Source organism: Oreochromis aureus, linkage group 13, assembly GCF_013358895.1.
Source record: "Oreochromis aureus strain Israel breed Guangdong linkage group 13, ZZ_aureus, whole genome shotgun sequence".
In the NCBI taxonomy this organism is placed as follows: Eukaryota; Metazoa; Chordata; class Actinopteri; order Cichliformes; family Cichlidae; genus Oreochromis; species Oreochromis aureus.
In genome coordinates, this window is record NC_052954.1 from 15,534,209 (window position 1) to 15,555,771 (window position 21,563).

The following is a 21,563-nucleotide window of genomic DNA, read 5'->3' on the forward strand; positions in this document are numbered from 1 at the left end:
TTTTTTTTTCTATCTAGTCTCTGCAGTCTCAGCTTTCTAGTCTGGCTGATGTTCTGACAGTAGATATGGAGAAAGCCAAACAACTCATAAACTCTGCTGATGAAGACGTTCCCCAGCAAATCCACCACGACTTGGCCTCGATATATCTGGAGTTAGAGCCAAATTTTACTGCTGTGTCTCAGATGTGTGCAGAAAGAAGCAACTCTCTGATTCAAGCGATGGAAACAGGGAAGGTCAGTCTTAACACAGTAATTAAAATACAATAATATAACAGTAGCATCAGCCACTGACCCCTTTATATATGATTTCAGGTACATTTGGAATCAACATATCAGCAGCATCTCAGTGATCTCAATACGCTGGCGGGGCTCATTCAAACTAACTCTAAGATGTTGGGTGTGGATTTGAATACATGTGATGTGGACACTTTGAAACATCTGAGCCAGCAGAATAAGGTACCTTAAAGTGCAGTTTAAAGCACTGCACAGCTTGAGTAAACAAGAGGAGAAAATCCCTCAACATCCTTCAATGTTTTGTTTTCCCAGGACATGGAGGACCATCTGCAAAAAGAAGCCAGGCTCAAGTTAGAGGATGTCACGTTTGATATCCAGTGCTTTATTTCAGAGCACACTCAGTTCCTGAGTCCGGCTAAGAGTAGCTACCTCCTCAAGTTCCTCAGCACCACTCAGCGAGCATTCAGAGACCAGATAGAAAGGCTTGTAACACAGAAGAGTGCCTTAGATGTCCTGCTTGACGCCAGAGAGAGAGAAAGCATGGCAGAGGTCTGCCTGTGTATATGCTATAAATATATCATTTCACTGAGATTTTTCCTGGAAAGAAAAAGTGTAGCTTTAATTTATATGAGTTAAAGCCATATTTTACATTACCCTAGGACTGTGTAAAGTATTTATACTGTGAAAGCAATTATCTCAATAATAAAAATAGTCCATTGTGGCACTACACCCCACCAGGGGGCTTCACAGTTTGAGAACCACTGATGTAATGAATGAATGAGATTTTTTAAGCTCTCCAACAGGCATAGTCAGGCTCTCATACACAAATATTGACATTTTCAGTTGTTTTACTTGAATTAAAGCTGTAAATCTGAGTGTTTTTTAAAATTTTAGACATTCTGCATGTTTCAGTGTATTCTGGTCTGACTTTGTTGTTTCTTTTCCAGAGTTTGAGGTTGTAAATGCTCAGAGAAATAACAGCATTGCATGCTTGAGTGCTCGATCCCTGCTGCAGACTAACTTCTGTGCTTGTTTTCATTCTACAGGCTTCGAGACTCCGGCGAACATTTAACAGTGGACTATCTTTGTTGGAAAATGTCCTGAAAAACAAACAGACTAACACACAATATGATGTCCTCCTGTGCTTTTTAGCACCATGGCAACAAATTGGCAAATAGCATGTTTACAGCAAACTCGATAGTTACACTGGTTTGATTTAGGAGAGTTTATTCTGAAGCAAACTTTGCATGTTACCTCTGTGTGCTCGAATTCTTGCTCCCTACCTTTCCTTCCTTTCATTTTCATTATGTGAGAACTATTTTACACCTTTGATGTTTGTTTCTATGTGAATGTTTTACTGGGAATAGATTTGTGTAACACAAGATTTAAAGATGTAAGGTTTGACCTTAACTTTTTTTTTTCCTAATGTCAGTCTTTATTGGAGAAACAGAAGGAGTTTACAGACAAGTTGGCGGACATGTGCGATAATCTCACGCTGACCGAGAACCGCCTGATTGGCCATAAGCAACAGGCTGAAAATGCTGAGAGTATTACAGACCTGCAGCAGTACCAGCAGGAGGATCAGGTTTGACAGAACTTCACTTGGTTTGCCCTACAAAAAATATATTATGCTTCATTCATCAGTTAAAAAAACTTTCTGTTTCTTCACAAGGCTCTCCAAAAAGACGTGTTGACAAACGCCAGTGCCTTAAATGACGTGATCAGCAGTACTAATAAATTTCTCCAGGAAAACCGAAGCAAGATGACACCAGATCAAATCGCCGCTATTGAAAGCAAGCTGGAAGAGGCTAAAAGCAAGGCCAAGCTCATCAACCAGCGAGCCGAGGACTCCAGAAAAGATTTGGAGAAAGCTGTCACGACAGCCATACAGCAGGAGAGCGAAAAGGTTTGGATTCCTTCCATGTGTGCTTTCTGTAAAAACTCTCTGTTTCCTGAGAATTTGAATTGTATGTTAGAGTGAAATCAGCATTGTTAATGTGTGGTCTGTCGGCACAGGCAGCAGCTGTCGAACAGCTTGAAGAGAGTAAGAGCAAAATTGAAGGTCTTCTGGACTGGATTTCCAATGTAGGAAATAAAAACAAGAGCAGCCTGGATCAAACAGACCATGTAAGTCAAGAAAATGGAAACCTGCCAGAAGAACCTTCAGCTAAGGGACTGATAACAGAGGATGATGATGCCAACGGAAACGCTTTGCAGACCACTGACAAGGATTTTGGCAGAGAGACCAATGGCGAGAACAATGAATCCCCGAATCTTGATAAGCAGTACCAAAGGCTCAAGGTATAGCTAGTTTGTTGCAGTTTATTTATTTATTTGCAATAGTTCATACTGTTTCATACCATTTTTCCTAACAGCTCACAAAATTAAGCTGTCTTAATAACTGAAATATAACATTTATTAAAGAGATGGTGGAGACAAGAAATGCCTCTGAGTGTTTTCAAAACGTTAAAAAATAGATAAGACTACACTTAAGGTCTCAAAAATGTCTAAAATATTTTATGGCATACTAATAACATGTTTTGCTATAATTGTGACCACAGGCCCATCACCAGGAGATTCTGTCCCAGCAGCAGGATCTGATCATGGCCACCCAGTCAGCTCAGGCTATGCTTGACAAGCAAGCCAACGTGCTGTCTCCACAGGAGAAGGAGGCTTTGCAGAAGAACATCCAAGAGTTAAAGGAGCGCTATGAGACGTCCCTGACTCAGGCTGAGCAGCAGATGAAGCAGGTGCAGTGTGTCCAGGAGGAGCTGAAGAAGTTCCAGGATGACTGCGAGGAGTTTGAAAACTGGTTAAACCAGGCTGAAGAAGAGATTTTGGAACTGGGAGCGCCTGCAAGCTCCCTTAATATCCTCAGTGATAACCTTCAGCGACAGAAAAGTTTCTCAGAGGATGTGATTTCCCACAAAGGGGACCTTCGCTTCATCACTATTTCGGGACAGAAAGTGCTGGACGTGGCTAAGGCGTTTGGATCGGCTGACCCGGCAGCTAAGAATCCGCTGCTGCATGTGGATACTTCAGGAACCTGTTCTGCTGTCAAGGATAAACTAGACTCAGCAGCCAGTCGATATAAAACACTACACTCACAGGTATTTAGTATGCAGCTGATCAGAATGGGCGTAATGGCTTATTCTTCCCACTGTGTGGCAGCATCTGTCCTAATAAAATCCTAATAAATCCTAATAAAAAATAAACACCAAAAAAAAGTTTTAAATGGCAAATTAATTTTTATTTAAATGTATATAAGGATAAGGTTAAGGTTGATGTAGTTTAACATGAAGCTGATTTGCTGCACAGAGAGTTTAGAGCTGTCCTAGTTGGGCTTATATATACACAATATGCAGTATGATTTATGATTTAAAGATATTTTTTTTTACTCTTAAATCAAAAATACACTAAAGGTACAAAAATACAGTAATGCACATCAACCAAGGGAAAAATACTACAGTTACAGAATTACAGTGGAATAAATAACAGAATACATTCATTGAAATTAGATTTGAAAATATTATTTTAAAATTTTAAAACTGCAGCACCTCTTTTAGTTAACTTTACTGTGAAAATGGCTTTTCAAGATCGAGATCTTATGGTCAGTTATTTTTGCTATTATTCTTTTATTTAAACAACCAAAGTGAATCTATTTTTCTTTTGTCACAGTGCAATCTGCTTGGCAACAACCTCAAAGACGTGGTTGACAAGTACAAAAAGTATGACGACTCAAGCACCGGTCTTTTGAAGTGGCTCAACAGCTCAGAGGAGGAGGCGAGAAAGCAGCAATCAGAGGCCATAGCAGCTGACCCTCAAACGCTACAGAAACAGCTGGAGGACACCAAGGCAAGAACCGCACCAAAAAGCTGAACTAATTAGGCCTAAGAGCTTAAAGTCAAGTCAAGAATGTTGTGTTGAAAAGCTAAGATTTGTTTCAACCGTGTGGTATTTTTTTCTTTAATCTCATTGTTATCCCTTGTTATCGAGGCCAAAGAGAATTCATGTGAAAAGATACTTTTAGACATTTTTTATGTTATTTTTTGTGTTATTTATCCTCATTATAGCTTTCATCAGCTCGGCGTCAACTCTAAAAGTTAGGAGCAATCCAAGCACAGACAGAAGGAACAGCCTTGTTTAGACGTGACAGTTATAAGGGTTATAAGGCCAATAGACCTTGCCTCGCCATATACAGCGTTTCCACTGACTTAAGTGCAACGAAGTTATTTTTAGCTCTGCGTTTAAACTCAAACCCACATGTGAATAGTTTAACTCTGGTCATTTGTAGTGCGCACACTCCTACGAGAAGATAACGAACTGGGCTGACAGAGCTGTCTCTGTCAAGGCTTTGGCTGCAGCTAGTTTCAACATTTCTCTGTAGCGAGGTAGTGACTTACAGGATAAATATGCACAGATAAGAGCTGCCTGCGAGCCAACCAAGAAACACAGTACTTTGGGCTTGGACTTGAAATCACTGCAGAAATTCTAAGCACTTCTATAAGAGTAATAGTGAAGTCAGATAGGTAGATTCAACTAACCAATATTAAACCCAGGCATGATCGCTCTGAGGTTATTATCATCAAGTGCGCTATAGAAAAAGCGTAGACTTTGTAGAAACAGAGCACGTATTTATGAGGATTGTTTTTTTTTTTTTAAACTTTCTTGTCACTATTTATTAATCTCCAGGTTTTACAAGGTCAGATGATGGGGCACCAGACTGCTATTGATTCTTTACGTAAAACAGCTGAGTCTTTAATAACATCTGAAGGTGACCTGCTGAGCAATCCAGATGAGATCCAGGAGACAGTAGGTGAGAAAAATAAAAGTCAGCTGCACAGCATGATCTGTATACCTAATGGCTCAATTTCCCAGACAGACATTAAGCCTAGTGTCCTAGACTATAAACTTTTTTAATGAAAGTCTGGACTGCTTGTTCTTTTAGTCTGGGACTTGGCCTAATCCATGGTCTGGAAAACCTACTCAGGGCTGAAGGGACACCCAAATTCCTGCTGTTCAGATTTAGACCTTTTAAATAAGTAACTTGAAAGGCAGCAGACAGTTAAATAATTTGGAAGTAGTTTTGGAAAATTTTACATATTTTCTGCTGCCCTGTGAAATACTAATCGAGCACTGTGTTACTGCAAAAAAGAAAGCCATGATTTATCAAGCTAGGTTGGTGTCAACATACCACAAAGAGTTCACCATTACTTTACTACAACAGAAAAATGTTATCAGTGTGATTCATGGCTTTTGAATCATTTGTGTTCATTTTTCCCCAGTTATTGGTTTTTTGGCCTGTACTTAACATGCTGTTACCTCGACCAAAAAGCTAATGGATGTCCTTTGCCAACATTATAGCCTAAACAAACTCATAAAAGCCAAATATGTTTCTACCTTAGTTTGAAATGTTTACCTTATGGTGTGTTCCAGACAGCGAGACATGATCCTGTTTTAAGCAGAACCTGATTTGTTTTCGTGTGTTTTAGATGACATAGTGGAGCGTTACGACAACCTTTCCAAGTCTGTAAGCGATCGAAATGAGAAGCTGCAGATCACCCTGACTCGCTCTATGAGTGTTCAGGATGGCTTGGATGAGATGATGGGATGGATGGAGGGAGTTGAGGCCAGTGTGGAAGAAAAAGGGCAAATAACCTTAGACTCTGCATCTCTTGGAGGCATCCTGAGCAAAGAAGCAGTATGTGTTTTTTTTTGTCAAGATTTCAGCGCTCTACTAATGCTAAAATTTCATACCAGCTTCATATTTATTTTAATAATCTAATAAAACTTTACTGTTTTCAATCTTTTTTTTTTTTGTTTAAGGCTTTAGAGCAGGACATAGCAAGTCGCCAGAGCAGCATCTCAGCCATGAAAGCCAAGGTGAAGAAGTTTGTGGAGACGGCTGATCCCTCTGCTGCCGCGCTTCTGCAGTCTAAGATGGACTCTCTCTCCCAGCGCTTCTCTGATGCGTGTGATCAGCACAGGCAAAAAATTGCTACTCTGGAGAAGCTGAAAGAAAAGGTAGAGCAGTTTGAGAGTGTAGCCGAAAAAGTCCAGCAGTTTGTCGTGAAGCGCTCACAGGACCTGCACGAAACAGACGGCCCGGGGAAAACTTTCAATGAACTGTCTCAGCTAATGCAGGTGTGTTTAAAAATTTTGACTATTTTCTCAGTAATCTAATTTCATCATGCACAGATTAGCTGACAGATGACATTTCTCTACAGAACACCAAAGCTGAGATGGCTGAATATGCTGGTGATTTGGAGAAGCTGCAGACTTTGTCCAAGGAGCTGTCTGAAATAAGCCCCGATGGAAACAAAGCCCAAATTCAGAGCAAGCTGGACAATCTCTCAAATGTTTTCAGCACCTTTAAAGATACCATCAAAGAAAAGTAAGTCTGGAAGAACAGGCTTTTGCTATTTTTAACTCTTAATTTTGTGTCCTTTTTATTAACTTTAAATTTGTGCATTGTTTGTAATATCCAAATGGATGCAAGCTCTGACTGATTCCTCACGTCTGCTTGTAGGGAAGAGGAACTGTCATCTTGTCAGGACCAGCTGGGAGAGTTCAGATCTGCAGCTAGCGCTCTCACTAAGTGGCTGGAGGAGGCTAATGACAAAGTACCTGCAGATCAGCCAAGCAGCAGTGAGAAAACTCTGGAGAGCAACCTGCAGATAGTCACCGTGAGTCATGAGATAAATACAAAGTATATTTTAGAGAGAGTGTTATTTTATATGTGTTTTATCTTACTGCACTTAAGGTGCTGGAACAGAAGCCACTGCTGTTTACACCTGACACAGCAGTTTGGAATTCATGGGTTTTGCAATAGGTAGTCACTGCGTTTTAGTAGATTATAGTCCCAGTCTCCTTAAACTCCACACTATCCAAATGTGCTTACTCTGCCAGCTAATGACAGCTAAATAGTTGGTGTCTATACAGGACATATCTAAGAGTGAAACAGTGCGCTGTCCAGCAGAGAGACTGTTTTCTTCACAGAAAAGATAAAAAGATTGCAGAAGTAGATCCTGAATCTATCTTGCACAATTTCTGACTGTTCTCATAGTATAAGGACATTAGCATGTACCTTTGGCACTTTACTGTAACTATGTAGTTTAATTATTGTAGACTGTGCTATTTTTGATTTCATATCCTGCTGCTATAACACCATAACTTTCATTATCTATCAATCTATCAATCTATCAATCAATCAATCATATAATTAATGTTTTATCAGGGATTACTAGATGAATGGACATCCAAAGGCCCTGCTGTCCAAGACCTGAACACTAAAGGATCGACGCTGTGCAACTTGATTACTTTCCTCACATCACCTGCCAAGACAAAGACTCCCAACAAGTCGGGTAAACATCAGCACACATAGACTCGTGTATATGCGTCATAAAACAGAATCAGATGGGTAGTGTTTGGGTTGTCTTCTGAGTGTTGTTTAATTACTAACTGTTAAAGATCATTGAAGGATCTGGTGCCATGACTTCTGGTCCATCTGCTTGTTCCTAACATAAGCTTTGTTTCATGTCTTTGCATCAGCTCTTACTAATGGTGATGGTCCAGCAAGCCATACCTACCTAACCAACAAAGGTAATGAAGTGTGTATGTGGGTGCTGCTTTGTCATCAGAGTGTGTGTGGTCTGTGCTGCGTAAATAACCTCTAAGTATCTTCAGATTACAACTATTAGTTAAAGAAAAAAGACAATAAGAAATGTCCTCATATGTGTTGCTAATGTATTACTATTATTAATATCTCATGCTGACTATAAATGTCTGGAAAAATAAAATTATAACAGTGAGATTATTTTTCATATCCTCAGAGCTGATGGTTATTCAGCAGAACATGTCTTCCATCAATGAGGGGTACACGGACCTCGGAGAAACGCTGAAGAATCGCTCAGCACAGCTGAGTAGTTTGTTGCAGGAGGTGAAAGAGGCCCAGAAGGAGACAGATGACATGATGCTGTGGCTGAAGGACATGAAAAAGACCGCACAGTCCTGGAACAGTGCAGCCACAGAGAAAGACTCAGTGAAAACACAGCTTGAACAGCAGAAGGTACAAAAAGTGTTGCTGCTCTCCACGTGGAGTGTTACATTTAATTATATAACAAAACTGCATGTGGTTCTCACTGTGGATAAGATAGTCATTGGACAATCTTAAAAGAAATCATTAGGTATTTATGATTTGTTTTGCTCTTTCAGGCATTTGAAGATAACATGAAGCAAAAACAGGAGGTGCTTCAAAAGCTCAGAGAGAAGCTCCTCGACTTGATTAAGACTCATCCAAACTCACCCGAGGCAGCGAAATGGAAGCAGATGTTGGCAGAAATAGGTATGGTCCATGGCATCAAATGGCCCCGTGTTGTTTATGTCTATGTGTCTATGTTGACTTCTAATGCTGCATATCATAAATTCATTTATCAAAATGTGAGCCTACCTCAGTCCCTTCCCCCGGTGCACTGGTTAAATTAACACATGTGTTGTGCCAGGTTGTGAATAGGTGGGAGGCTTGCTAGGAGAAAACAGTGGGACAGAGGACATAAAGGTGCTGTTGTGCTGACTAATGGACATTGGTGTGATTGTTCTGTCCTCCTGTTCAGATGCTGCCTGGGCAGACATCAGTGGCTCTGTTGAGGAGAGGAAGCAGCACCTGGAGCAGTCCAATAAGAATCTGGACATCTTCCAAACAACGGAGCAGCAGCTTGGTCAGTGGCTTTCAGAGAAGGAGCTGATGATGAGTGTCCTCGGACCCCTCTCCATAGACCCGAACATGCTTAAAATGCAGAAGCAACAAGTCCAGGTTAGAATGGCACCTTTGACTCATTTTCACTAAGCATTTCCTGAGGATTTCTTAAGGTGTGCTCATCGTCATCCGATATTCTTTCTTTATCCCCCAGATCCTCCAGAATGAGTTTAAGAGCCGCAAACCTCAATATGAACAACTCGAGGAAGCTGCCTCCGCCATCCTAAGCTCATCAGGCGATCAGCACCCTTCAAGTGGGAAGCTGGTGAAGGAGCAGCTTGCTGCAGTCACTCAGAAGTGGGCAGGCCTCACAGGACAGCTGGACCAGCGAGACAGCCTCATTGATCAGGCAGTGGTGAAAACCGGGAAGTTTCAGGAGTTACTGAGGAGCCTCAGTAACACTGCCACTCAGCTGGAGAGTCAGCTCACAAATCATCAGGGCCTCAGCACGCAACCTGATGCCGTGAAGAAGCAGTTGGAGGATGCCCAGAACATCTCGGCTCAGCTGCGAGAGGAGAAGAAGAAGCTGAAGGAGGCTGAGGCCATCAATGAAGAGCTCACGGCGATGGTGACTGAGGACTACCTCAAAGCAGACCTTGCAAGGCAGCTGGAGAGTGTTTGCAAGCCTTTTAAGCAGTTGGAAGAGAAAGCAGGTTAGACTTAATAACTAACCCTCTAATTTCTGTGATAAGTTGCTGAACCTGTGTATTTCCCCACTGGATAAATTAGTGTCCTGAAAATTAAAAACTGATTGGTTATGTTGTATAAAACTCACTTTATCGCTGGTGTTGATCAACTTACTGAATATGTTTCCCATATTTCTCTCTTCCAGCAAAAAGAATTGAACAGTTAAACTCCACCTTTGCCAGTTCTCAGCAGTTTCATCAGACTTCCAAAGATTTACAGTCATGGCTGGGTGAGAAGCTCCAGGACCAATCGAAGCCCAAACCCATCTCTGCCAAAGTGGAGGTTCTGCAACAAACTGTGGAGGAGCACAGTAAATTCCAGAAGGCTCTCAGTGAACATGAAAAAGCTTTTAATACAATCACTGGAGAGGGAGAGATGCTTCTGCACAACATTGATGGTGCGGAGAAGTTAGCACTACAAGGTCAGCTCACTACCCTCTCATCCAACTGGGAAGAAGTGAAGAAGAGCTCCGCAGAGCAGGCTGACAAACTCCAAACTGCTCTGATGAGATCACTCAAGTATCAGGAGCATGCGGAGAAGCTTAACTCTTGGATTCAGGAGTGTGAGGCTAGCGAGAGCCGAGTCAAGCTCACCGTTGATCCTGCTGCTGTGGAGACTTCCATTTCTCAGTTGAAAGCTCTCCAGAAGGATGTTGATAAGCACAGAGGGTTGGTGGAGCAGCTCAACGCAGCTGCAGATAGCCTTCTTGAGGTGGCCAACACAGACACTGACGCTATAAAAGAAGAGAAGGCTAGCATTGGTAAAAGAGTAGACAATATAGTGGAAAGTCTGCAGAGCAAAAGGGAATCTTTAGAGAAGATCTCGCACACAGTAAAGGAATTTAATGATGCGTGCAAAGAGGCAAAGACTCAGCTTGAGGGAGCTAAGAAGCAAGTGGATGCCTATGAAACACAGGGAGTTCAGGCGCACAGCAACAAGAGCCTAACCAACATGAAAGCCCAACACAAGAGTTTAGAGGCTGTGCAGAATCAAGTAGAGCACATGAAGGCCTTGGCCAAGGACCTTGTGGTGGATGTCCCAGATGCTGAAGGAGTGACAGACCTCTTACTACAGGCAGACAGCATAGAAAAAGACTACGGCAACCTTAATAAGAAACTGGAGGAGACGTGTCAAGCATTGGAGGGTAAACTGCAGGGTATCGGACAGTTCCAAAACAACATCCGCGAGATGTTTGCACAGTTCACAGAGCTGGACGATGAGCTTGACAGCATGTCCCCAGTGGATCTCAATTTGGACACTCTTAAAGAACAGCAGGACAGCATTCAGAGTTTTGTGGCTAAGCTGCGAGAGCTGATGGCTAACACAGCCAATGCTGGAGACAGCTGTAAGAAGATGTTAGAGTCTGAACCCTCACCTGACCTTCTGGGCCTGAAGAGAGATCTGGATGCTCTGAGTAAGCAGTGTGGCAAACTGTTAGACAGAGCCAAAGGAAGAGAGGTCCAGGTGCAGAGTACTCTCACAAAGCTAGAGGAGCTGTATGGTAAACTAAATCAAATGGAAGATAAACTCTGCAGAGCTGTGGACAAGGAGGCATCCCAGGAGCCAGTCGGCATGGAGACAGAAGTGCTCAACCAGCAGCTGGAGGCTTTCAAGGTATGTTTGTCCTGATCTGAGGCTTTATTTTCATTTTTTTGCCTGATAATATGGCATTTTTTAACACATTAAACCACAGTATATCTGCCCCTTTTTGGTTTGAGGGATCAGAGTTGCTACAGTGGTAAAGCTAATGATCATTGTTGTAAGGAACTTTATACCTCCTCGTACATCTAGCTTATTTCAAAAGTCAGTAATTTCCTATGATCATAAAAAAAATCTCAATTTTTGTGCCTTTCATTCACTTTTTACTTGTGGAAAAGCAGTAGACATTTAATATCTTATTATGAGTGCTGTGTTTTTGTCAGTTTGTACTCTAATGATTTTGTTTCGGATGTAAGCCCTCTAAAATAAAATTAAAGCTTAATATTTTCAAAGTAATTTCTAGGAACACTGAATATAATATAATAAATTCCACAATATCTATAACAATATATATAATATATCTGATATTGCTGCTAAAATTAATTTTTAAGCATTAAAGTAAAAATTTTCATTTTTCAATAGTGGATTTAAGTGCTTTACAAAAAAAATGAGTTAAGAATGATCTATTTTTTTGCTGGAGGGTTTTTCCTGTAAAGGGGAGTTTTTTGTGTCCACTGTCGCCAGGATCGTCTCATTGTGGTTTTCTTAGTTATTCTAAGGTCTTTACCTTACAATATAGAGCACTTTGAGGGAACTGTAGTTGTGATCTATATAGATTTAATTTAATTTAATTGGAATCCTGCTTTCATTTTAAGCCTAAATCTGGAATTCGTTAGGTTTTTTTTTCAAAACTTTTAAAACCTACAGATACATGCTATCTACCCACAGAACCTTGCACAGGAGAAAATTATACCAGCACACTGAGCACACAACCCTCTGGGGACTCCTGGTTCATTTGGGGCATCTGGTGTCAACAAAAGAGCTAGGGCTCCATATGCAAAGATGGGGCAAAAGGGAAGGGCCGTCATAGCCAGGTGGCTGCCAGCAGGGTGTTGCTTGATTTTATGATGATGCTGAGCCTGCATCTTGCTCTCTTAACACGGATATAGTTGTTCCAAACCATTGCAACCTGATCATCTGCAGCTCTAAGCTCGAAGTCGATGTCTGTTATTTTGACCCCTGTTGGTAAAGACATTGCTGTCATTTTTAAAATCCCCTGAATAATATAGTATTTGTGCTCGGTTAAGTATCCATTAAAATTGGTGAAGCATTTTTAAATGCTAAATATAGTGTATCATATAGAGCCATTAGGTATTTTTCTGTAATGCCTCCACTACAGAATATGAAACAAGTTTTAGCCCCACAGCCATCAGACATTAACAGTGAGGTCAGCCCAATAAGCTTGTAAAACGCTTGCTGTTTTCCCTACATAAGTCATATCCATTCATCTTTGTTATATATACCTAATCTGGACAGCCTCTATTTTCCATCAACTGTTTTATTGACTACATAATTAAATCACCTTGATTATCTTTGAAAAGTAAAACATAGCTTGATTATTTAAACTAGCTGCTATGTAATTACAGCCTGTGCCAATGAACACTTTAATCCCAAAGGCTATAAATTCTTGATTTCAACTTTTGCCTGTAATTTTTGGATTCAGTGTGTAAAATTGATAGACTTAAGCGTATTGGCTGTGTTATTGTAGGGCCTTTAAGCATATTGGCAGTTTTACAGACATAATGGTTTGTTTTCAAATTAATCTTCCTCTCACACATTGTTAACAAAATTGTGGGTACCTTTGCTGATATCACTTAGGGATCAAACATGGGTTAGCCAGTACTAAGATTCACAGACAGACGCAAAATATTCTAAAAGCTCCTAAATTCCTGTGGATTCAAAAGCAGATTAACCTATATTTACTGTAGAGGTGCAATGATGAAGGCCTTCTTTATTTATAGTATTAGTATTTACCAAAAAACCCCAAAACAATGTAAACAGCTGTGTATAGGCAAACCACACAGATCTGTCCTAGTATGTAGGTCAAGGGATTGTTTTTTCTCAATTAATGGGGTGCTGCACTCGAACAGGGGAGCGTCCAACCCCCACAAGGGATGCTTGTATTAAAATATCATTGGGGTAGCAAGGTCGGAGGTGCCTGCTTCTAGTGTGGAGTTTGGTTTAAAGAGCTTGCAGGGTAGCTATTAACAAAGTGATTGATTCAAGCTGTTGCTAAGCAGCATTGTCACGGTGATTCACCCCCCCAGTCTTTGTCTTATTGCCACTCTGCATTTAGAGGGCATACACGGCCTCAGCTGTCAGCGGAAAATCCTCTTTACACTCATTTGTAACAATATCGGGGGGGAATGGTTCAGGACAGCAAATCAGTGTTGGACCTGAAGTTGTTTCTTTATTTAGCAGCAGTCTGGATAATTGTGTCATCTTCTTTTTTATATCCAGTGAATCAGGCTATTTTTTGCTGTTGGTTAAGTGGACTTTATTGGCAGCTAGTGAGCAAGAAATAAACAGAGAAAGACAGCGCTTGGATTCCTTTCTTTCATGTGCTGTTACCATTTTAGGTCAAGTTTCCAATGAGACGTCTTCGACTTCATGTGTTTGCTGTTGTTTTCCCGTGAGTTGTGTAGGAGCTTGGAAGCCCCCGTGTATCTTTATGTGCACCCAAGGTCATGTTTTAGTGACTCAACTGTACGGGCGGGGGGCTGGTGTGGCAACTTTTTCTCCCTGTTGAGACATTACATCAGTGTCTCTTGCAAGTTAAGACAAATTTCTACCTTCTGAATCACACTGTAGCTACTCCAGCTCATTGAAGGTGATGATAGTTGTGAAAAAGTGTCACTGGAGCCACATTATTCATTATTCACAAAGTCATGAGAAATTATTATTAATGTGAAACATGAAACCCCTATGGGCCAGCCGAATGGTGTAATGGAGTTGTTATGTTGAGTTTTTACTCATTGAAGTTTCTAGTGTTGGAGAGAGCAGACATAAAGTTTAGATGCAATAGGATTTAAAAAAAAGACCCATGTAGTGTGAAAGCAGTGAGTATGAGTGAAATGTTGTTTCAGGCCTCTTGTTCTCCAGGTGATCAGCTGACTTCATATCTAAATATGAGAGTGTCATCTTGCTCAGAGAAAAACTGAGGTGGTCATGACACGACTTTTAAAGCAAAAATGGCAAGACTTTAGCTTTAAATATTTGTCTTTAATGATAGTAAAATTACTTGATTTTGGCCAGTGTGTCATCTTAAGCTATAGTAAATTATCATGACATCTTTTTGGTGATAAGTTAACCTATATAGGTTTCAGGGTCCTTCTAATTTTATTAAAAGTAACAACTCGATAGAGACAAAAGGAAAGCAAAGACTGAGATTTGGTAATCCTTGTAGGGAGTGTACACACTCCCTCGAACACACACTACATGCACTCTAACTAATGTTTGCTCATCTTTGGTGATACTAAAAGAGCCTTACTCAATTTAAAAAACAAACAAACAACCTCTTCAACCTTTAGTGCCCTCTACTTTTGGCCTTTAGTGCTTAAATAAAATGTAGTGTTCACAATTTATGAAAAGTTTGCCAGGTTGCCAAGTTACATGTAACTTACAAAGAGTGACAAAGAGACCTGTAGCAGCTGAAAAGGAAAAATAATTGGTATTCATATATTCAAATTTTCAGACTTGTCCCGGCTTCACACACGCTCGCTTTAAAATTCTGCTTTTTTATCCCTAACATCTTCCTCTTTCCGTCTCTGCTCAAGCATGCAGAACTGGAAACCGTGGTTTGGGTTGTTGAAATTCACGCTGAGCCGCTGCGGTGCTGACGATCCAGGAAACAAAAATAAACTCTTTTCATTATCTCCTCTCTATCCTGCTTTCTTCTCCTACCCCCGGTCAGTGGACATAAAAAGTCTCTTCATGCACTTGGCAGAGCCGTCGGTGTTAAATTACCTGGGACCTGTGCCTCCCTCAGCATTCCACTGTAATTAAGAATATCTGCGGGGTCCACAGCAACCGTCCACGAGAAGAAAGCAGAGGGCAAAGCGAGAAAAGACGAAAAAAAAAATGTGTGTGTGTTTCAGCGTAGTGTGATGTCATCACAGTGAGAGCTGGTGCGTACTGCTTCCCCTTCTCATTCCCTCAGTCGCTGAAGGAGAAAAAAAAGGGAAAAGTGAGAGTATGTGTCATGATGCAAACGATGGGTTAGAAGTGAAGTCATATGGGCCGCGCGGACATAAGGGGGAATTAAACAGGGGGAAAAAAAGGGTCATGTGTCCACCAATCAACATGTGCCGGAGCGGCTCAGAGCACAAAAGGAGTTGTGGCAGATGTTGTCTGAATAATGAGCGGGGGCGGGGCATGAAACCCTCTGCCAGGAGAGTGTCTGTCAGTGCGAGGGGAGCGATGGGAGAGGAAGGGCAGGCTTTTTTGTTTATCTAGGAGTACCAGCTCTCCTCAGAACTGCCTGCAGTTTGTAGTGGAGCCTGCTGGATTTGTTTCTGGATATTTTCACTTTGCACTGAGGATTTTCCTGCAGTTTACGTGGATGTTGTAAGGATTTCAGGAAAAAGGAAGCACTTTCTACCAGAGGAATAGTAATTATGTATTTGGCAATACTTGGAGAAGAGCCCAGAGGAATATATTTTTGGAATAGGTGACTTTATTGAAAGACTGAACTTTCATTCCTTTTATGGAATATAAAGTTGGTTTACAGTCCGAGCATTTTTGGGAGATATTGTTTGAATATTTTTGTATATCCGAAGCCTTTTGTTTTGAGGATTGATCATCTTATTTGTAGCTTAATTTGTAATTTGAGAGAATATTTTATTTAAAAAATAGTTGAAATGTTTTATATTCAGTTGTTAACTTCTCATTTAAGAGAGGACAAACAGTGTTATTTTGCACACAGTTACTTCTCGTGTAAGTTGACCACATGTTGGCTTCTTTTTAAACTACTCAGCATACACTAAATTTATACCTCAAAGGATTTCAATACCTCCTTTATAATTTCTTTGTTGTAAGCTGTGACAATTGTTTTAGCATGGGCAAGCCTCTGAGCAGACCAGATTGCCTCAGACAAAACCCTTCCTGTGTGGGGAAGGGGGAGGAGGAGGATATGAACATTGATGACTGCTATGTGCCCCAGAGATCCATTTATGACACCGTCCGGCTCAATGAGCAAATAGACTCGGGCTCTAAAGGTAGTCTTTCTTCCCGTCACTTCACAGGCAACCTCCCTTACACCCATCGCACGTTAGACCTCAGCAGCCTGTGTGGAAATGGAGCTCTCACTCCTTCTAGCTCATTTGAGATCCAAACCAGAAAACCTGTCACGCTAGATGAGCGTGCCGTCTTTGATGGACTTAAGCTGAATGGGGACGTTATTAGGGTGAACGACACAGTAATGTCGAAGTCACGTCTGCAGGGAGGAGAGAAAAAGGACCATGGCGGTCATCATCGGCGGTCATGGCGGACTTTTGCCCCCACTAATTTGGGCGAATACGCAAGCCGCAGTGGAACAGTGAGCTCTGGTAGTGCGGAGAGGCCTGGCCTGATCAATGGCAAAAGAGGACAGAGTAGGACCAGCTCACTGACATCTGAAGAGGACTCGGGTTTGTACAGCCCTACTGTGGAGAGGGAGCGACATGGTCGTAGATCCCACATAAGAACAGGCCCCGGTACAAGAAGCTTCTCATCTTCCGAGGCAATGCATGTGTCTGGGGACCTGAAAACAGGGCGATCGCTCAGCTCAGGGCAGGAGGACTTTCCTTTCTCGCCTGTGAGGGACAACCGATCTCTTTACCACAGTAGCAGCTTGGTTCAGGGGACAGAATCCTGTGGGATCAAGGTTAATGAAAGGGATAACCTAAGCAATGGAGATTATAAGTCCTCCACAGGGAGGTCATCTTCAGGGTCAGCCTCCAGAGCTCAAAATGACACCTCTGGATGGCGTTCCAGGACTTTAACAGACTATGATGAGCTATCCACTGCTGAACTGTTAGAGGATGTGTCATCTCAGGATGACTGTGAGTTGGTTAGTGTGGTAGTGACACAGCCTGAGACTTACGGAAACTCTGTAACTCTACCCACGGAGAGCTGCCAGCAAACACAACCCCGTACTGTGCAACAAGGGGCGTCCAAATACAGCATGGAGGAGCTGGAGGAGTTTCTGCAGTCACTGGAAGCCTGTCTGCCTAAAAGTATACAGACATTCCAGCACGCAGGGGAGCAAGAGATCGAGGCTTTACTGAATGCCATTGCTGCGTGCCCCGAAATGGACCCTATGGGCTTATTGACCCCACAGGTGGCCAAAAATAGTTTCTCCCTCCATTTCTGAACTTTTGACCACTATTATGCATCTCTTTAGATACGTTTTTCATGGATGATGGATTGGTGTTTGTCTTACATATCTGATTACACGATGGGAGAATTAGGTTTTTTCTCAGCAGCCAGACTGGAAGTCTGTCTGCGTGATTGTGTACAGCTGGGATTTAACCATTAACCAAGCTGATGACTCCTTAACTGGTTAAACAGTTGATTGTGTTAGCTGGATTTTTAAAAGTTAACCTAAAGTGTTGATGTGGCGATTGTAGTCTCTGGACATGAATAATGAAATAACTTTCTGGCATTATGCACTGAATTTATGAATTTTTATGTGTGTCTTTTTTTAGCTTTTTTTGAACTAATTTATAAAACAGGACGTTATTGTAATTCACCTTCTCAAATTCCAGATTTGTAGAATGAATTCATGGAAATATCTGTTCTTTCCATACACATAATGCAAGTTTAATTGGATTTGTATGAATGTGATTTTTCAAGGCCACAAGAAATAATGTCCTGAAGATTAATGACATTGTATTTTGAGCAATTCTAAAATATTCATTATGATTTGTTCCATGTCTATTTAGGCTTTTCAGAAAGAGGACATTGATCCACTGCAGAACCAGCTTCAAGACATCAATTCCCTCGGGCAGGGTCTGATCCAGAATGCTGCTAAAGGCACCAGCACTAAGAAACTCGAGGACGACCTGGAAGGTGTCAACTCTAAGTGGAATACCCTCAACAAAAAGGTTACACGTGTTTGTGTTTTTTTTTTCCGATGTGAAAATATAAAGACTTGACCTTGGCCCTTAAAACAGGTGACATCTATATTTACCGTTTGGTCTGCAGATTGCTGAGCGTTCAGCCCAGCTGCACGAAGCCCTCTTGCACTGTGGCCAGTTCCAGGATGCTCTGGAGTCCCTACTCAGCTGGTTGACTGACACGGAGGAGCTTGTGGCCAATCAAAAACCTCCGTCTGCTGAGTTCAAAGTGGTGAAGGCACAGATACAAGAGCAGAAGGTAAGCCAGTGGTGCAATCACAGATTCACACAAAGAGAAAACACCATGAAGTCTGTTTTAATGTTAGCACTTCAAGACTTCATGTTTGCTTAACATTGGCCCCGCCATTAATTTTATTTAATTGGCATTAATTGTTAAAAACAAGTGTGGGACACAAAGCTTTGTGTTTAAAGAGCACTTCATTTTTGTTGGGTAAATTTACTGTTTTTTTCAAGATAAAGCAATGAAAAGGCACCCAAAAACTCGCTTTCTTTGTTTGCCTTTGACAGCTCTTACAGAGACTGCTGGACGACCGAAAGCCGACAGTGGAGCTGATAAAAAAGGAGGGAGGGAAGGTTGCTGAACTGGCAGAGTCTGTGGATAAGGAGAAAGTGGCAAAAGAGATTGAATGCCTGGGACAGAGGTGGGACACGCTTCTCAAGAAGGCTGAAAACAGGTTAGTATAAACACTGCGATGTAAAACCATAGACTGCATATAAAAGATGGGTGGATCCTCAATATTTAAAAATGAAGGTGCATTCTTTCTAATGACCAGTAGGAGTAAGTCTGTTGGTTGGTATGATTTCAATCTCCAGGCACAAACAACTAGAGAGCATCTTAGTGGTGACTCAGCAGTTCCATGAGACTCTGGAGCCCCTGAGCGAGTGGCTGTCAGCCACAGAGAAACACCTCGCCAACTCTGAGCCAATAGGCACTGAGACTTCTAAGCTGGAAGATCAGATATCTCAGCACAAGGTAATATCCATCATTTTTCATCATTTCCATTTGTTTTCATGCTTTTTTTTTTAAACTATCAGTTAAGTTCACTTCAGTTTTATTCATTTTGCTTGTTACTTTAAGTTTGCGCTTCTCATTATTTCCCATTCATCTTTCTAAATTTCAGTTGAATATTTTTTATCACGTGTTTGTTTTTTGTTTGTCATATTTTCTTGGTCCATTTCCCATCCCCTGCCGCCAGGCATTAGAGGAGGAGATTATGAATCACAGTAAAGACCTGTTTCAGGCTGTCAATCTTGGCCAAATGCTCAAAACTGTGAGCTCAGTGGACGATAAGGAGTTTGTTCAGTCTAAACTGGACACCACTCAGGCCAGTTACATAGAGCTCCAGGAGCGATGCAGGAGGAAAGCTGAGATGCTTCAGCAAGCTCTGGCAAATGCCCAGCTGTTTGGAGAGGATGAAGTGGCTCTCATGAACTGGCTCAACGAGGTACACACGAGGCTGACTGAAGTGTCGGTGGAAGACTACAGACTAGAGGTTCTTGAAAAGCAGCTGGCAGACCAACGGGTATACACTCCTCCTCAGGCCACACATTTTGTAGCCCTTTCATTTAAGTTGCATCAATCATGTTTCAGTTTATTTTGCTCTTTTGTGTGTCACCATAGGAACATTTCTTGTTACTCTCAGTGACTCTCTGAAGTCTCGTTTTTTCTTTTCAGGCACTGCAAAGTGATATTGGCTTAAGGAAGAAGAATGTTGACCAAGCCATCTCCAATGGGGTGGAGCTACTGAAGCAAACAACAGGCATGTCTTCATTTATCAGTGTAGCAAACAGTTCTGTCTCTGTACTACTCATCATAAGGTTTATTGCCCTTTTTATTGAGCAGGGAGTTTTTGCATGAATTACGTTGTTTTCACATCTATGAACTTCTTTAGAGAAATACATTTCTAATTTTTTGATGATGGTGAGATAACACCTGTCTGTCCAATGGGATGAATATTTATTTATTGCCAACAGCCAGTTAGCTTAGCTTAGCATAACAGAAACGCCCAAAACACAGTAGCTGCTAGCCACCATCTATTTAATATATACCTCCATATGAATATATATTTTGTAGCAATAAGAGAGCCTTGGTTGTGCAAATAAGCAAGCTTTGTTACTTTTGGACAGGGGCAGGTGAACTTAAGGTTATGGATAAAACCCCGGTTCTCTGATTTGCATAGTACAGGACAAATACAATGAAAGAAAACTCCTTCTATGTTTGCAGCCTTTGTGATTAGCTAAGCTAACCTTCAGCTAGATGTATGTAGCTATAAATTTAATATGCAGATTGTAAATGACAACATTGTGTAGGACGCATGCTTATTCTTTTCCATTAAGCTCATGAATTTTGGCCCTGAGTTCAGCTAGCAGGAAATTGTTAGCATAAGGTATCTCTGTATTAGAACAAAAGAAGCATATGACAGTGAACATTATTATTTACTTTATGTCTATAGGTGATGAGGTGATTGTTATCCAAGGCAAACTGGATGGAATAAAAACAAAATATGCTGAGATAAACTCTATGAGTGACAGTGTTTTAAAGACACTGGAGCAGGTTTTGAGTCTGTCTTCTAAGCTGCAGCATACTCACACGGATCTGAGCTCATGGCTAGAGAAAGCAGAGGCTGAGATTAAAAGCTTTGCCCATCAGGAGCCAGTCGGCGAACAGCTGATTCATTCACAAAGCAGGCAAAAGGTAATGATTTCTACAACTTTGTGCAAAACTTTGTAATTGTATTTGAACAATGCAGCAATGCATTTATTACTTATGAACTGGTGCTTTCTGTCCAGGCCATGTTGAAAGAGATCAAAGACCAAAAACCAGTGTTGGACCAGCTGAATGAGTTGAGCAGTTCACTCTTGGATTTGGTCCCCTGGCACACTCGTGAGAGTTTGGACAAACTTGTGTCTGAGGATAATGAGAGGTACAGAGCTGCCTATGACACTTTGACCCAGAAGGTCGACCAGATCAATGCTGACATACTCAAGTCACAACAGGTAAACCAGATAACTTAACGCACCGGCTTTTATTCTCATTCGACTGTGTCTCTCTCTTTTTAAAATTTACCCCTCGTTTTCTTGTTTCCAGTTTGAACAGGCCGCAGACAATGAACTCTCCTGGCTGACTGACGCTGAGAGGAAACTGCTATCGATGGGTGAGATCAGGCTGGAGCAGGACCAAACCACAGCTCAGCTCCAAGCACAGAAGGTTAGCCGTGTGTGTGTGTGTGT

At 41.5% G+C, this 21,563-nt stretch overlaps 1 protein-coding gene across 11 annotated transcripts in view; it reads left to right on the forward strand.

The window, feature by feature from the left end:
* The window catches only part of dst (dystonin), a 105,438-nt gene that overhangs the window by 63,305 nt on the left and 20,570 nt on the right, over window positions 1-21,563 (forward strand). For all 11 annotated transcript variants that reach the window (XM_039621489.1, XM_039621491.1, XM_039621492.1 and 8 more), the window contains 29 exons: window positions 18-233; window positions 312-455; window positions 546-782; window positions 1,666-1,818; window positions 1,906-2,139; window positions 2,250-2,534; window positions 2,795-3,343; window positions 3,912-4,088; window positions 4,926-5,049; window positions 5,726-5,934; window positions 6,060-6,377; window positions 6,461-6,627; window positions 6,763-6,919; window positions 7,471-7,597; window positions 7,785-7,835; window positions 8,066-8,301; window positions 8,448-8,577; window positions 8,846-9,045; window positions 9,143-9,641; window positions 9,821-11,289; window positions 18,138-18,299; window positions 18,400-18,570; window positions 18,840-19,006; window positions 19,146-19,305; window positions 19,529-19,855; window positions 20,008-20,092; window positions 20,786-21,027; window positions 21,123-21,329; window positions 21,421-21,540. In XM_039621489.1, coding sequence (XP_039477423.1) covers window positions 18-233; window positions 312-455; window positions 546-782; window positions 1,666-1,818; window positions 1,906-2,139; window positions 2,250-2,534; window positions 2,795-3,343; window positions 3,912-4,088; window positions 4,926-5,049; window positions 5,726-5,934; window positions 6,060-6,377; window positions 6,461-6,627; window positions 6,763-6,919; window positions 7,471-7,597; window positions 7,785-7,835; window positions 8,066-8,301; window positions 8,448-8,577; window positions 8,846-9,045; window positions 9,143-9,641; window positions 9,821-11,289; window positions 18,138-18,299; window positions 18,400-18,570; window positions 18,840-19,006; window positions 19,146-19,305; window positions 19,529-19,855; window positions 20,008-20,092; window positions 20,786-21,027; window positions 21,123-21,329; window positions 21,421-21,540 — 7,323 coding nt within the window. The remainder of the gene's footprint in view (window positions 1-17; window positions 234-311; window positions 456-545; window positions 783-1,665; window positions 1,819-1,905; window positions 2,140-2,249; window positions 2,535-2,794; window positions 3,344-3,911; window positions 4,089-4,925; window positions 5,050-5,725; window positions 5,935-6,059; window positions 6,378-6,460; window positions 6,628-6,762; window positions 6,920-7,470; window positions 7,598-7,784; window positions 7,836-8,065; window positions 8,302-8,447; window positions 8,578-8,845; window positions 9,046-9,142; window positions 9,642-9,820; window positions 11,290-18,137; window positions 18,300-18,399; window positions 18,571-18,839; window positions 19,007-19,145; window positions 19,306-19,528; window positions 19,856-20,007; window positions 20,093-20,785; window positions 21,028-21,122; window positions 21,330-21,420; window positions 21,541-21,563) is intronic.